Source organism: Lutjanus erythropterus, chromosome 7 (genome assembly GCF_056507025.1).
Source record: "Lutjanus erythropterus isolate fLutEry1 chromosome 7, fLutEry1.hap2, whole genome shotgun sequence".
Taxonomy (NCBI): domain Eukaryota; kingdom Metazoa; phylum Chordata; class Actinopteri; order Lutjaniformes; family Lutjanidae; genus Lutjanus; species Lutjanus erythropterus.
Genome location: NC_139323.1, coordinates 21,244,268 through 21,260,031, shown reverse-complemented (window position 1 = coordinate 21,260,031; position 15,764 = coordinate 21,244,268). Strand labels below are relative to the sequence as shown.

Genomic DNA, 15,764 nt, shown 5'->3' with positions numbered 1-15,764 from the left:
TTGTTGTTTTTGTCTGCTGACAGTTATGTGGTTGCTGCTACTATCCTACAGATTACACTCCACTTCACAGACAAAAACTTTTCAGGCCCTCCCCATTATGTATTCAGTGGTGCACCAGCGCCATTTTATATTGTGTAGGGTTGATTTTCATCAAGTCAGATTTGGCCGACAAATATTTTGACACTACACTAAATTCCTACATAAGCCTACATGAGGACTCGCATTTTGTTGCCTTTCTTTGTCATCTGTGATGTGACAAGATCAGATTTTCAGTCAGAGAAATTAAAAGTGTGCATTGAATTCGAACAAAAACTTGCATTGTGTGGAGGTGTGTTTGTGTTTATTTGTATTTTCTGCTGTGAAATAATCAGAAAATAACATTGTATTTCTCTGAAATAAAGACAAAGATGACAAAGATGAGTTGGAGCGTCCTTTTAGATGAGTTAATGTCACTGCAATCCTTAAAAGCATTTTCTTTAACAAGTTATTTTACTTTGATCAATTATTCGTATATAGTTGTAATAATACAGGACCTAAACTGAAGTGAAGATAAACTCAGTTATGATCATTTATTACTACTGAATAGTCAATATAGAATTAAACTCAATAAGAAAAGGACATTCAAAACCACAGAGACAAAGTGTTTCTCTTGATTTTATTTAAAGACATGACGTTTTCCTCATCTCGCTGTAAAAAGCAGCAATGTTCTTTCACATAACGCTTTATTCACATTTGAATTTCTGATTCAGAGTCTGATGAATTTGTATTTTCTGTTTCATTTTTTTAAAACTGAAATAAGTTTTTTGGGCTTCGAGAAAAGCTGACATCCGGAAACACAACTACTGACGTGGAACAGAGGCCCATGCAGCTGCTACACGTGGATCACCACACAGTGTTGAGCACAGATGTTCACAGACACAGAAACAAACAGGTTTAAAATGTCCGGGTTGGGTTGAGGTGTGAAACATTTGCTGTGGTATTTACAGAGTCCTCGTGCTGTGTAAAATGCAGAAAGCACCATTTTGCTCTAATAGAAAGGGTCTCATTTGGTAAAACATCAAACTGCCCCTTTCCCTGGAGAGGAATGGGAGCTCCCATCATGTGGAGGCCATGATGGGGGCGAGTCAGACGCAGTTTCACTGGTGCAGCGCGTCGGTGGCGGCATCCTACTCGGCTTTCTTGGCCTTCCTCTTGCGAGCGCCTTCGCTCAGCTCCTCCTTGGTTTTGAGAGGTGAAGATGGAGTAGCGGCAGGAGCGTGATGGTGGTCTTCCTCAGATCCACCCAGAGGGGAGCCAAACAGCAGGTGGCAGACCCAGGACTCAATGAGGGCGAAGGGGGAGCCGTGAGAGTGTCGGGCGGTCATCACCACCTGGAGGAAGATGGAGTCAGTCAGAGGAGATCAGATGGGTTTTGTTATGCTAAAGGGACATTTCATGAGCCTGTGGTACAGACTGGGCAGACTGGTAGCAAAATGGTCAAATGTAGGCAATTACTGGACAGGGAGGGTCTATTGAGAGATGCTATTGAGTGGCATTATGGGAATTCAGCATTTTAAGAGCCTGACTCATGTGATGGACAAAAAAATCAGGGTATCTTGGCCTCTGTTGCATCAGTTTTGACCATCATGTGTGTAAATTTGTTTCTTGCAAGTCCTCCAAATGTATAGAAATGAAAATAATAAATTGCAGGAGTACCCCTTTAAAGGTGACGGGAAAGTTGTTATTTTTATTTTACTAAATCATTAAGACCGATTAATTAAAAAGATTTGTTCAACAAACTGTTCAGTTCCTGACTGCTACGGCTCACTGAACTGAAACATGTCCAGACGTTAAGTTTAGCTCACAAACGGAGAACAGTCATTTGTGACGAATAAGTCAGTGAGCTGAGAAGCTGAAAGCTCAAAGTCCTGGTCTGTATGACAAATATTTTCCTGATGCCTAATTGCAGACCTACAACTACTGCTGCAGCTTCATATGCACATAATTGTGCAAGGCTGATTTACCAATAAAGGCTAATAAAAGTTACAATTATATGACCTAAATGTTTTGTTTTATGATTTGAAGGCCCCATAGTGTCTGCTTAGAAAAGTTCTGGCCCTTGGACATTAAAATATTTATGACCCTGGCTGTTTGATCAATACTTGGATTAATGTTTCCCTCATGACTGAATTTGACAGATGAGTAAATGTATTTGTTCACCTACAGTTCCATCTCATGATTTAATGCCCAGCAGTAATTTATTTAATCAGCGTTCGATTTTACTAATCACTCTTTCACTCTTTCTCTTTTCTCTCTTTTTTCTTTCCTTGTTTTGTTTTAAAGTAAAGGAGGAATATAACTGTCACAGTATAATTTGAAATAACATTTTCTCTTTGTTTTTGTGCTTTCTAATCTCATTGAGTATATTTATGCAAACACAGCATGACCTGGGTGGGTCCAAAACAGTGAATTTGGAAATGTTTCACATCTGTATCGCTACAAGGCTAATAGCCAAGGACTTTTTGGAAATTTCCTGTGCTGGCATTAGCCCAGTTTTGAAAATCTTGTGCCCCTGTCCATAATTCGCTGTTGGCTGGCCTTCCTAAGTGAGGGGGAGGGACAGGAAGAGGGGCAGACTTGAGAAACTCAGCGTCTGTGTATTACACTGGGCTCATGTTCACTGTGTGGTGTGCTCAGTGAACAAATCACTGAACATGCACAGTGAAAGGATCTGAGATAGTCTCAGTGATGTTTTTCCTCTCATAAACCTATCCCACAAACTCTTACACACTCTTAACATGTGAAAATAATATATTTCATTTCTGCATTTGTCACATAAACCTGTCACAGCCAGAAGAACGCCAACCTATAAGCAACAGAGCACAGAATTTAAAAATCAGACACATAACACTGTAGACTACACAGCAGATCACAGATTTCACCTTGCATGTGGCCATGAAGAGGGTGAAGACAAGGATGAGGGTGCTCTTGGACATTGGCAGCCAGTGAGCCTCCTGCAGGGTGAAGAGGATGGCTCCGTACAGACTGGCTTTGGTCGGGCTGCAGAGACAAAACACAAAACTGTCAGTAAAACGTGACTGCAGTGGGGATAAAAAAAATTACAATGAGATGAGGATTAAAAACAGAGCTAGAGTGCATTCACTAATTTTCACTTTTTTCATTTAAAATGAATCTTAAACATTCCTGTGTACACATGCTTTCTTGTCTTATGGGGGATGAGAGATTTTCGTTCATCAATGAAGTTGCAGAAGTCTGGTGCAGTTCAGACTGCCACTAGGTGGTGCTAAAGTCATAAGAATCCTAATTCTGCACAGTGACTTCAATAAATCATCTGTGTTTCTCACAGAGGCTGACAGTGTCTATTGTTTTATCTTAGTCACAGCAGCTCCCTAAGAGTCCTGATTTTGTCTCTGGGGTTTAGTGGAAACTCCTCCATGCTTGAGCAGGCAGTGATGATGAGTGTATTTTCCCATCAGCAGCTGCAGCAGCAGCAGGAAACACAGACTTACAATGACATGTTGAGGATCTCGTTGGTGTCGGGCCTCCACACACCGCGCAGCAGCTGCTCAAAATTGGATATGAGAGCCACTCCAGAGCCTGAGAAGATAAAAATAGACAGTGGAAAAATGAGGACAAAAAAGTCTGTGTCTCCTCGTGTGGCTGCTCTTATCTGGCTTCAGCTTTTCTTTCATTTTCAACATGGACGCCTGCCTGCAGGGCCTCACTACTGAAGTGGAAATAGCAAGGGGCAAGACCAGGACAACCCTTTACATATGTATTTCTATGTGTGTTCCTCTACTGGTGGACAGTTAACAGTTTTACAGAGAAAAGTGTAGGAAATATGAGTTTTAGGTACAACAAAAGCTGGATTTTAAGACATTAGAGGTAAATTACAGATCAAACATGACCACATGACCTCTGAATTCAAACATTGTTCACATTTCAAGAGATCAAACTAAGCAGAAATGACTCTAACTTTATATTTTTTAAATTATTTTAAAATGGATCTTATATAATATATTACTGTCTCTGAGTAACGTAGTCACTGTGAACACTGTCTCATTTAAACATGAATGAACAGCATATGTGCACACTGTCATGCACAAGTGTTGTTCATTCATGTTTAAATTCAGCAGCAGCTGTCTGGTTTCCTGAAGGTGTCTCTGTCACTCACTGCAGGCAGCTGTCTGCACAGAGAGCTGCTGTAACGGACTGTCTTTATTAAAGGGATAGTTCAGTGAATCCAAACTAACCCTTACTAGCTACTCTCTGTGAGGTAAGAGACAGAGTGAGATTTGGATTATTTAATAGCAATTTCCAGTCAGAAAAGGCTCTCTTTTTCGCAAGGTCAAGCGCTGAAAATATTCTAAATTCAGTGTACACTTAAACTGATATTGATTTCTTAAGTGGCCAAAATATGTTTTACAGCTGACCCCGTTCACAGCAGTGTAGGTAATATACTGTAGATCATACACTTCAAATAATCTGAACTATCCCTTTAAAGACTTTCTTTTAAAGTAGAAACGGTCAGTTAATTAATAAATGAAAAGACAAAGGCAAGGATGTTGCTCAATACATAGTAGTAAGTAGTATGTAAGTCATTTTTCTACTAAATGAGTATGAGAATTAATATAAGTGTTTACTCAAGTACTGTACACAGAGTATTCAAGGTACTTTACTTGAATATTTGCATTTTATGCTATTTTCAACTTCTATTCCACTACATCTCAGAGGCAAATATTATACATTTACTTCACTACATTTCTGATAGCTTTAATTACTAGTTACTTTACATTTCTCATACCCTTCCTGTCCAGTGAAAACATATCTCCAAATTTGATTAATTTTTTTTTCTCTGAAAAAAGAGCATCCATTCTGCTCAGCTGCTGCAATCCAAGTCTCCTAAAGCCCTGACATGCCGTTCACTAGTTTCCATTTAAAAACTGCACACCATTCACTTCCATAGTTTGGGAGATTCTCCAACACTGTTTTCCCATGAAACTCCAGCAGCATTTTGTGGACCGCAAACCTAAACCTGACTTTTAATCAGCACGGGGGATAATGACTGAATTTTCATTTCTGGGTGAACTATCCCTTTAATGCTGCAGCCATATTAATCCAAAATCATTGATTTATCACTAAAACACAGACAGGGGCCATTTTACTGCATACTGAGTACTTTAACTTTTCATACTTTAAGCACATTTTGCTGATTTAGCTGATTTTTACTTTTACTGCAGTATTTGCGGTGCAGTATCACAGTGTGGTATTAGGAGGCTACTTTCACTTAAGTGAGAAATCTGAATGCTTCTTCCAGTGTATTGACAAAAAGTCAACATTTTTTTTTGTTGTAAGAATTCAAAAATCCAATTTAAAAATGACTAAATTTTGTGTTTCAATTGTCTTCTTAATTTAATTAAACAATATACTGTAACACTGCATATCAAGTTGCCAGTTGCCACCACCTGTCCTGTCACATCATATTAATACATTAAAAACAGCGAATGGAAGAAAATCTCTGACCTTTGACGTATCCGACAATGACCATGATGAAGAAGCCGTGGTGGTAGGCGTGGTGGGCATGGTGAACGCCAGCGGCGATCTTGCGAGTGCGGACAACTTCCTTCAGGGCGACCAACACCAGCTTGACAGGCAGGAAAGCCACACACTTATAGAAGAGGTTCAGTGGGCAGTAGAAGATGAGGTACCTGGGTTTGTGTTTGACGGAGAAAGATGGTGGAGAGGAAAATGTTAGAGTGAAGGAAAAGATTTGAATGTACAGCTTTAATGGTCAACCATATCACAGACTTTTCTCACTTAGCCTCAAAGTCTCTGTCCATAAAGGTCATTGTTTGCCAACGTTTTGAGAACTCCACTGCTGAGATTCCCCCACTATATCTTATGTTTTAGAAATCTCAGTTTCTTCTATTGTATTCTATTTTTTTTTCCTGTTTACTGTGGTAGCTGTAGTGGATTTCTTCACCTTATTAAAAAAAAACTGGGTCTGTGTTTAAATGGTGCTTTAGAAATAAACTAAACATTTTTCACTCTATTTTTTTACTTTTAGTAGAGAAGTTCTCTTTGAAAATTGGTGCCATTGAGGTCTGTAGATTATCCTGTGTCATTTTAAGGGTTCTGTGTGAAACTTTCAGAAAATCTTCGTTGTTAATGACAGCGGTGGCTGAACTGCAGTCAGCGCGTCTGTCAGAGCAAGCGAGCGTCCTGGGCACTGGCCAAAACAGTGATGTAACACACCAGCCTGGTCTCATCAAATGGTATGAATAACACGCCAATGTCTTAAGTCATTCTGATTTCATGTGTTAGCACATGCCCTTTGTGTGTCATTTAAATTTTGACTTGTTTTCTTAAGAAATTATTCAAACCGATTAATCAATTATCAAAATATTTGGTGATTAATTTACTACTCGATAAACAATCAATTAAGCGATTAAACCCTGCAGCACTACTAAAAAGAGGTGGGATGGATGGACGGGCCAAAAAAAACATCATCATGCTGGACATATACAAGACTGAACATGATAGTCTGGCTTCATGTTGATAGGTTTGGGTTGTATTGGGTGCTGGTCGTTGTTGTTGAAGTTAGTGGACTCCATTTCTAAACTGATGTTAATGAGTACTGCACACTACTGGTGCTGTAGGGGAGCTGAAGAGAGACAAGACATGAAAATCAGTCCACACGCTGGCATAGGTTTCATTTTTATGTTACAGTACAATCTGTTCACACATCGGCCAAACAAAATAATTCATGTCTGTAAATTTGTTTACACAGTACCTGTTCAAGATATGTTACTTCTGAGTTTTTCATAAGTAAAGTTGCATGGCTCTGAGCTCTGCAAACCAAATCCCATGAATCTATTATGATATTTGAAACCTTAAACTATCTGCACATACAGCTGATTTTGGGAGGAAAGCTTTTTTCAAAATTGGCTGAACTGATCCTTTAAAGACTTGTTTTATTCCCTATGAAACGCAGGACAAGAGATTCAGTAGTTGAAGGGGACGACCTCCAAACATTCACTGACAGAGGATCGTTTGATCACATATACAGCCTCAGAAGTTTGATGAAAAGCATTAATTAAAAAAAAGCAGACTTGATGTTCCCATCCTTGCAACCCTAAAACAGAATCCCTTCCCGTGTGAAAGGTAACGTCCTTCTGAGCAGGGGGTTTTCTCACCAGACAGCTGAGGCCAGCAGGATGTGGCTGTTGTGTTGGAAATAGTCGATGGGGCTGCTTCCAAGCATGATGTCTGCCAGGATGTAACTACCAAAGCAGTAGAGCATGGCACAGAGCCAAGAGGCCACGGGACTCCTGCGAGAGACCTCCACCGAGCCTGCAACACAGAGGACGAGCTGTCAGGGTCTGATCTCCACACAGACAGACAGAATTATACACTGAATTTATGACTTTCAATGCACATGGTTCTCTGCCTTAAGAAACAGGAGTGTGTTACAGATTTTTTTCTTTATTATTATTATTATTTTTTCTTTCTAGAGGATGGTTTAAATTGATAAGAAAATAGGAAAGGCATTTTGCTGCCCAGACCTTTTCAGTCACTTCTTAATGAATAACTGGATTTATATTGTCTATACTGTATTTATTGTACTGTGTGTGATGACTGAATAAAAACACCACCACTACTACTAATTTGATGCTTTCACAGTCATTAATCATAATCAGTTACTCAGTAGATTTATTTACAAAATAGTGAAGGTAAAAACTTCCAAACACCATGTACAATTTTAAAATGTATGTTTTTAGCACCTCCTAGAGGTAGTATCAAAAAACAAACTGCCACAAATTAATTTCAAAATAATGTATGATCATAAGTGTTTTGCAAAACTCTCCTTTAATTCCATCATGTGTTTCCTAAATCTATCAATTAAAAAATCAATTGTGATTAACCACTGAAATTTCGATCCAGATCCTGTTATACAGAAGCTCTTGTTCTTTTAGGGGGGGGGGTCACAGGTGTCAGACTGAAAAGGGTCATAAATGCTTATTTTTGCATTTTTCTGTGAGTTCCTACAGACTAACACTGTTCGCGCTGATATTCAAAAGTCATTATCAGTGGGTCCCTTGTGTGTGTCTATGTGCTGTATCTTTGTCCACGCCCAGTCGAGCAGTTCAGTCCACGCCCTGATAATTCGCCCTTTTATCATAAGCTAATATTGACTCGGGACATTTACAGTCATTTATGAGTTGACTTTTGCCTACTGAACTACTGACTGCGCCTTTGACAGAACAGAATGGACAACTCTTTATATTTTATAAAGTGATTTTATGCTTTTTAAGTACTGTTTTTTGCATATATGGCATGTTGCAAAGAAAACATTTAGTATATCTATGTTGATTTATTATAATGCACACATACCATCTCATACCAGGACATTTATACCAGTCACAGAGGTCTACACAGGTCTCTTATTCTTTGATTTCTTCAGGTGTCGTACTTGTTACCATTATCCTTCTGGCAGGTTGGTCTCAGCCTCAATAAATCCATTAAAGGGACAGTTCACTTCAAACCTACGTCTGTTATTTATCCTTTTAGATTGTTTTAATGTGAGTTGCAGAGTTTTGGAGGTATCGGCTTTAGAGAAGTTTGCCTTCTCTCAAATATAGTGGAACTCAGCTAAGTCACTTTTTAAGTGACTTTGATGTAAAACTCATACAAGGCTGTATAAGAAGCTGCTGACGTAGTATAAAGAGGGAAAAAGTCTGCTCATGGAGGAGGTGAGGTAGGTGGATGGCCCAAATAATCACAGAACGATTCACCCTCAATCACATGAGTGAGAAGGCAGACATCTCAAAAACTCTGCAACTCACACCAAAACAATCTAGATGGATAAAAAGCACTTCAGGTAAGAGGAAAAATTTGCATTTTTGATTCTGAGGTAAACTCCCTTTAAGGCTCATACTTAGTATATTTTTCTCCTGGAGACAAGAATACTATAAACTTTGTGAATACTACTATATCTTTCATTCTGTTGGTTTGTTGTCCCATTAACACATGAGCGTTCAAGCTGTGTTCCTATCTCCCTTCGTCTCCCTGTTTTCTCCTCTTTGTCCTCTTTTTGGGCATTCAGGTTTCTCTGTGCCGGACTATCAGCTGTCCTGGGACTTGTCTTTGTGTACATGTTGTCCTTGTCTCTCTGTCCTCCTCAGTGTGTGCTTGTTTCCTTTCTCCTGTCTGTGTGAAAGGTAAGCATAAATAGACTGTCCTCTGACCAGGCCTCCATGGTGAAGAGACGGTTTCTTAACCTTTTTCCCAGTTAAAGTTTTTGGAGTATTTCATTATCTTAAATGGAGGTCTAAAGGACAGAGGATGTCATATAATGTATGGATTATAAAGCATTTATTATATTGGGTTAATAAAATTGACTTGACTTCCACGGATGGAGAAATAGCTCCAGTCACTTGTAGCTCTGGTCAACACTTTGAGCTAATTATAACAAAAATGGTTGTCTTACAAATAACTCTTGCTGGTGAAGCAAATCAAATTATGTCCATTTAAAGAGCCTGTGTTCTGTATTATCAGTGGTCATTGCAACATGCTAACTCACACTGCAGTCATTAACGAAATTTTTCAGTCACTTAATTAAGTAAAAGAAATATGACACTACAAAAGAACTCCAATACCACAACCAAATGTTTACCTTCATTATAAAGTTACAGTAGTTTTTTTTTTTTAATTAGCATGCACATACATTATAGAACTGTATACTGTGTACACTACACTAAAGTATTATTGTATTATAATTACAAATATATTAGTATCATAATGCATATATCCTAATTTGCACCATGTGTCATGCATGCAATAATCTAATCAGCATTGCTGCACTGTATGTGGTGCGTTCTTCTTTTTTAAGTTTTAATGTTTTGGGTTTTTTTTTCCAGTATTGTATTATATTACATATACACAGAAGTGGTACTTAAAATTATCTCCACCTGAACTAACATCCAACTGTACTTTTGTGTAAGAATATAAGAATTAATCCTATTTTTTTATAAATTGATCACATGTTGTGTGTGTGAAACTGATCTTTTCTGGCAATGTTTTACTTTTACTCTACATTTTAACACAAATATCAGTACTGTCTACTCCTTACATGTTCAAAACAGGCTCATTAGTTTAGTTTTAATGCAACTGAGGGGAATTATTGGTTATTTTTGTTTTGCATCATTGTGTATCTCCTCTCCAACATCAAGACCTTCCAAGCCCTAAATGAGCGGGACAATAGCACATAGAAAAGACGAATCCTTAGTTTAACCACCAGTGCATATCAATCACAACAGACGTAAGAAGACAAAAACAAGGTAAAGGACATAAGATTAAACAAGCAAGTAGAAATGTCCGTCATTGGGCTACTTTTTACTTTAATACTTTGAGTACATTTCAGAGCCCGTATTTTTACACTTTGACTTGAGTACAGAAGTTAGATCAGTACTTCTACTTTTACCAGAATCTTTTTTACACCATATCTGTGCTTCTATTTGAGTGAAGAATGTACTTTTGTACCCACTGGAAATAAATACATTGGACTAAGAGGCCGTATTTCACTATGAAAGTATTTAGCACTAAAAGGAACTACTTATGTGAAGTACAAGTACCTCCAAAATGCACTTTAGAGCAGTACTTGAATGAATGTACTTAGTAAGTGGAGATGTGGAGGCAGAGCATGGCTGCTTCACGTCACAAATCTCCAACAACAGGTGGGTGAGGGTGTCGTGGTGTGACAGGCGCTCAGTTTGAAGCAATCTGATCCTGAGAAATGTCGCCCTATAAATATCGTCTGCTCAACTGCTCCTCCTGCCTTCGACTGTCAGGCCTGTCTTAACCTCTGACCCCCACATTTGTCTCTCCTCCCCCGCCCACGTTGACCCCAAGAACTCATTCATGTGCTCCTCTAACATGCACTGAAAACAGGACTGTCCACTCACACGCAGGGTGTGGTGAGACATTTGACTGTCAAATATTGTGAGGTAGCCTGTGGGGTGAGGTAAAGGTGTAGGTTACAGTCATGATGTCAGCTGTTATAGGTCACCTGAGGTCTGATGATGGATTTTAACTCTGAGACACCTGAATGTTGACTGTTTAAATTAAAAACAAGTACTTTCTCCGTCTTTTTCCTTTCATTTAATATAAAATACACCAAATGTGTGGACAGCAAAGTGAGCCAGTCCCTTCCACCTCAACTACTGTGAGAAATGTGAGAGCCGGCACACAGTATATACTGGTGTGTCTAGCCTGCTGTAGAGTTACATGTTTTTTTTAACACTAAAAACTTACAGGAATGTAATTACTACATTTATACATAACTTTACGCATGTTTTCACTCAAATTACATCACTTGGGACTGTAAAAACAGAACTAAACATGTATTTTTTTTTATTATTCCTCCAGATTTGTCTTCCTTGTCAAAACCTGATTCATATATTACCCACAATGCAACTCCGCCAGGTTATGCTACTAGGCTATCAGTTAATATAGCCTCAATACACTTGCCTCAAGCAGGCATAAGGAACAGACTACAGAGGTCTGGTAAGACAGCCTAGTCGCTTCATGCTGCAAACAAATAACACAACTTTATCTATCCGTCTGATTCATTCACTTCAAAACTTAGCATTGGGTGACAAAAATATTTAACCAGCACAGCCCCTGGCTACCCAGAGGAAGACACTTGAAATCCAAGTAGAAATAGCCAGTAGTTCTTCCTGCATCCAGTGACATCACTGTGACATCACTGGATACAGGAGGAACAGCAGATTGTGCAGCAGGAGAACTCAGCTTTGTTGCACAATTTTTTAGTTTAAAATTTTCAGTGACATCATGTTATGTGCATCACATGACTAACGTGACTTGCATCCCACTTCACTTATGTCACATGACTTATGTATCAAAACACTCTTACTTTAACCAAACCAAGTACTTTTGTTGCCTTAACCTGATCAAACTGCATACTTTTTGTTTTTGTTACCATGAAGACAAAGATCACCTGACTATGGATTAGTCAGGTGATGACTATGGATTTGCTCTCCACAGAAGTTAATGGCACGGATCAGTGTATCACCTGCATGCAAAATTGGACTTTGGTGTAGACATGGCACACAGTTTGAAGTTGTGTTATTTGTACACAGTTTGAAGAGACCAGGTTGGGTGAGAGCAGTGCTGTCAAAACTTGTAGTAGTAGTAGTAGTTTTGCTTATGAGGTTGGGATGTGTTTGCTGCTTCCGCTGTTTTCACTGAAGCATCAACTGACATCACAATGACTGAACTTTCATGTCAGAGTGAACTTTTTCTTTAAGGTGTGGAGAAAAATGGGTCATTTTGAAAGCTACGCACCCCGACAATTAGATCATGGTGGGCTGCAACATCTTATTTCGTGTTTCACATTCAAGTTAAATACTGCAGACTGTGTGTGCAGCAGAGGGGCTTCAGAGACCCACCGACACTGTCTATTTCAGGATCGTCTATTTATTGCCTAAGTCTCTGGTATGCACAGGCCTTCTCTCAGGTTTCATCCTCCTCAAGCTCTGTTGCTCAAAGGAGTTAAATCTTGGAAAATATCAGACTTTATACCCAAAGCTGAGAGGTTTAATCCACTCCAGTTATGAATGAGGTCAGACTGCTGCAGCAACAGACATTCCCTCACACACACACACACACACACACACACACAGCAAGCAGATCTGCAAGTGCTCCTGCTGGAGTTTATGTAACAGGTCATGCTTTATAAGGAGAGGGTGCTATAGAGATAACAGCAACAGAAAGTCCCTATAGGGATATTACAGCAATGAAAAACAACTGTGAAATCTGCTACATGTGCATTCAGTTCCTTACACAAATATCAGTCTTTTTCATATCCAATATTAATTATAGATTTTTAAGGGATTAATATTGAAGTCGCTAGTAAGAAATATGCTATTTTAGATATATTTTACCAGGACCAGGCCAATACTGGATTTTTGCAGTTAACGTCGATATTAGGGGAGTGAAATAATAATAATAATAATAATAATAATATAATAATAATAATATGTTGATATTAAAATCTAGTGTAAAGAATATAGAATATATACTTTTTTTTTTTGCAATGATCCCCAAAAGTGGTTGTAACAAAGATATGTACTGGAGGCAGGATATTTTACAGTTTAATCTATATTGCCCAAAATTATATCAGGGCGCTTAAACAGTAAACTTTTGCTGGTATGTTCAATAATTATACATAACTATGAATTAAAAAACACAAATAGAGCAAAATATATGTATATATTAAACCTCAATTAAGAAACAACTAGCAAATATACACAGAATGCTGCCTATAAAGCTAAAAAAATTAAAAAGAATCTGCATTATATTCGGTTTTAATTTTCTTCTTTTTAAAAAAATATACATATATAGGCGCAGATTGGACATAAATTGGCCGATATAGACCACTATAGCTGTGATAGGCCAATGTCTAGCTGATACTATCGCTCAAAATGCCAAAATAATAAACAGAATAACTCACAGTTAAGTACATTTATGCCAAAATAAGAAGCAGAATAACTTATGAATAATCACATGTATCAAACACTCTGCGTTGTTATAAATAAATATATGTTTTGGCTCAGGATATGTTAAATGTGGACTTACCAAGATAACAAGCAGAATAACTTATAATGACATTTATGGCCAAATAACAAAATATCAAACAGAATAAGTCATAGATAATTACGTTTGTGCCAAAATAATAAGCACTATAGCCTATGAATAACGTTATTCACGTTATCAAATACTTTGTATTGTTGTAATACATGTATGTTTTGGCACAGGTATGGTAAGTGTTGACATGCCCAAATAACAATCAATAGCATATAATCTTCCTTATCCCAAAATACCAATATAACAAGCAGAATAGTTTATAGATAACTATATTTACAACACAATAAAAAGGAGAATAACTCAGAGATGGTTGTATTTCTGCCAAAATAACGAGCAGAATAGTTTACAGATAATCGTTTATATCAAATAATAAAGCGTACATTTAATGTGGAAAAAAAACAATCAAAGAGAAAGTATGAAACACACTGACCTGGCTCATACTTGAGGTAGAGGATGGACACGATGTAATACGCGAGGTCAAACACTGGAAACATTCCCATTTTGGAGAAAATTTGGGCAAATTCGCCCAAATTAAGCACTGACAGCACTTCCATGATGCCTGTCTGATAATCCCTGTTTGTTTGTTTTTAAGTGTTTGTTTTTTTTCTTAGTCCAAATGCGCAGTCTGGGTCAGAAAAGCCCCCCCAACCCGGTCCACCGACTCTCCACAGAGCCCCCCGGTCTCGACAGTGAAAGCCTGTGACACTCAAGCCTTCCTATTAATACCACTCATCTCCACCACAGCCTCAGCATCATCATCATCACCATCATCATCGTCGTCGTCGTCGTCCTCTGCGCTCCGGGCCAGCTGCTCCGCGACAGCAGGTTTTACATGACAGCTGCTGGAAATCTAAAAACAAAAGGTTTCTTGTCCTCCTGCGTTGCTCTTTATCGATGTGATCGTTATTTAAGACGATGTCAGAGGCTGGTTTGCAGCCTGGAAAACGCAGCAAAGCCCGAGACAAGCGTTCGTGTTAAATCCGGATAAAAAGTCATTCACCCTCTCCATGAAAAACATCCGACAATCCGGATCAGATCCTTCCTGCCCCGAACCAAATGACCGACTTTAATCCCCACACAGATCGGCCACATTCAGTGATATCACCGGCTGTTTACATTCTTCCACATGATGCAGAAATGTCGAGATTAAAGGCGCAGTAACACCAAACATACATAAATACACAACACGTTTTTATTTTATTTTTTTTTATTATTTGATTGAATGTATTTATTTGTCTATTTTGCATTTAATTTTTGAGAATAATAATCCAAGCAGCAATCTCCCGCCACCACAAGGGGGCGACAAAGATACACCCTTGAAAACTTTGCATCTCTAAAATGTCAAATTTTCACCACCAAAGAAAATAATGCCTTTATTTAAGATGGGTGAAATATTTGCCAACCTTCCAGTTTTTCCTCAGGAAACTTTTTTTTCATTGCTCTCTCCTGATTTCCTCCCATGGTCGTAATTCTCATGTATTTTCTGATTTCTGACAAATTTCATCATCGCAGCCTGTTTCTGACACACAAAACCAAACTTGAGGAGAATTCCCGTTTCTTAAGGGAAGTCTTAAATTAAAGGGGCATGTATTTTTTGTAATCTGCAGCGTAAATTGTCTTTTTAGGGTAGAGGCAAAAAGTAAAACAATTAAAGGAAACTGATGAATACTGCCAAAGAATTATGGACGTTCATGTGAAAGGGACGAATTATGCATTATTACCTGAGAATTACAACTAAAATTAAAATTATTCAACATAAAAATGCTGGTGCAGTGTATTTATTATTTTGTTATTTTCATTCTTTAAAAGTTACCAGAATACAAGAAACAAAGTCTTTGGAACTCTTTTTTTTTTTTGGTATCGAAATCCTCCCTATTACTCAGGTCTAAAGGTTGGCAAATATGTTTATGGAGTCCTATGCAGAATTTGAGTGCCGCCCACACTATTGACTATTGTTAATGCTTGATCATTCACACACCTACTGCAAATCTAAGTTGTACTAGTCTAGTAGTTGTAGTGTTGTTAACATTATATTAACATCAGCCTGACATGTTTTTATTCTTCTACTGATTTTAATCTTAAATAGATCCTCACGA

At 38.2% G+C, this 15,764-nt stretch overlaps 1 protein-coding gene across 1 annotated transcript; it reads right to left on the bottom strand.

The window, feature by feature from the left end:
- Nucleotides 1–641: 641 nt before the first annotated feature.
- On the bottom strand, nt 642–14,378 carry tmem38a (transmembrane protein 38A). The gene is made up of 6 exons (XM_084723186.1): nt 14,099–14,378; nt 7,197–7,353; nt 5,524–5,708; nt 3,510–3,597; nt 2,922–3,039; nt 642–1,370 (listed from the first exon to the last, which is right to left on the bottom strand). The coding sequence occupies exons 1-6, from the start codon at nt 14,220–14,222 to the stop codon at nt 1,167–1,169; spliced, it is 876 nt and encodes a 291-aa protein (XP_084579312.1). The 5' UTR covers nt 14,223–14,378; the 3' UTR covers nt 642–1,166.
- Nucleotides 14,379–15,764: the final 1,386 nt, after the last annotated feature.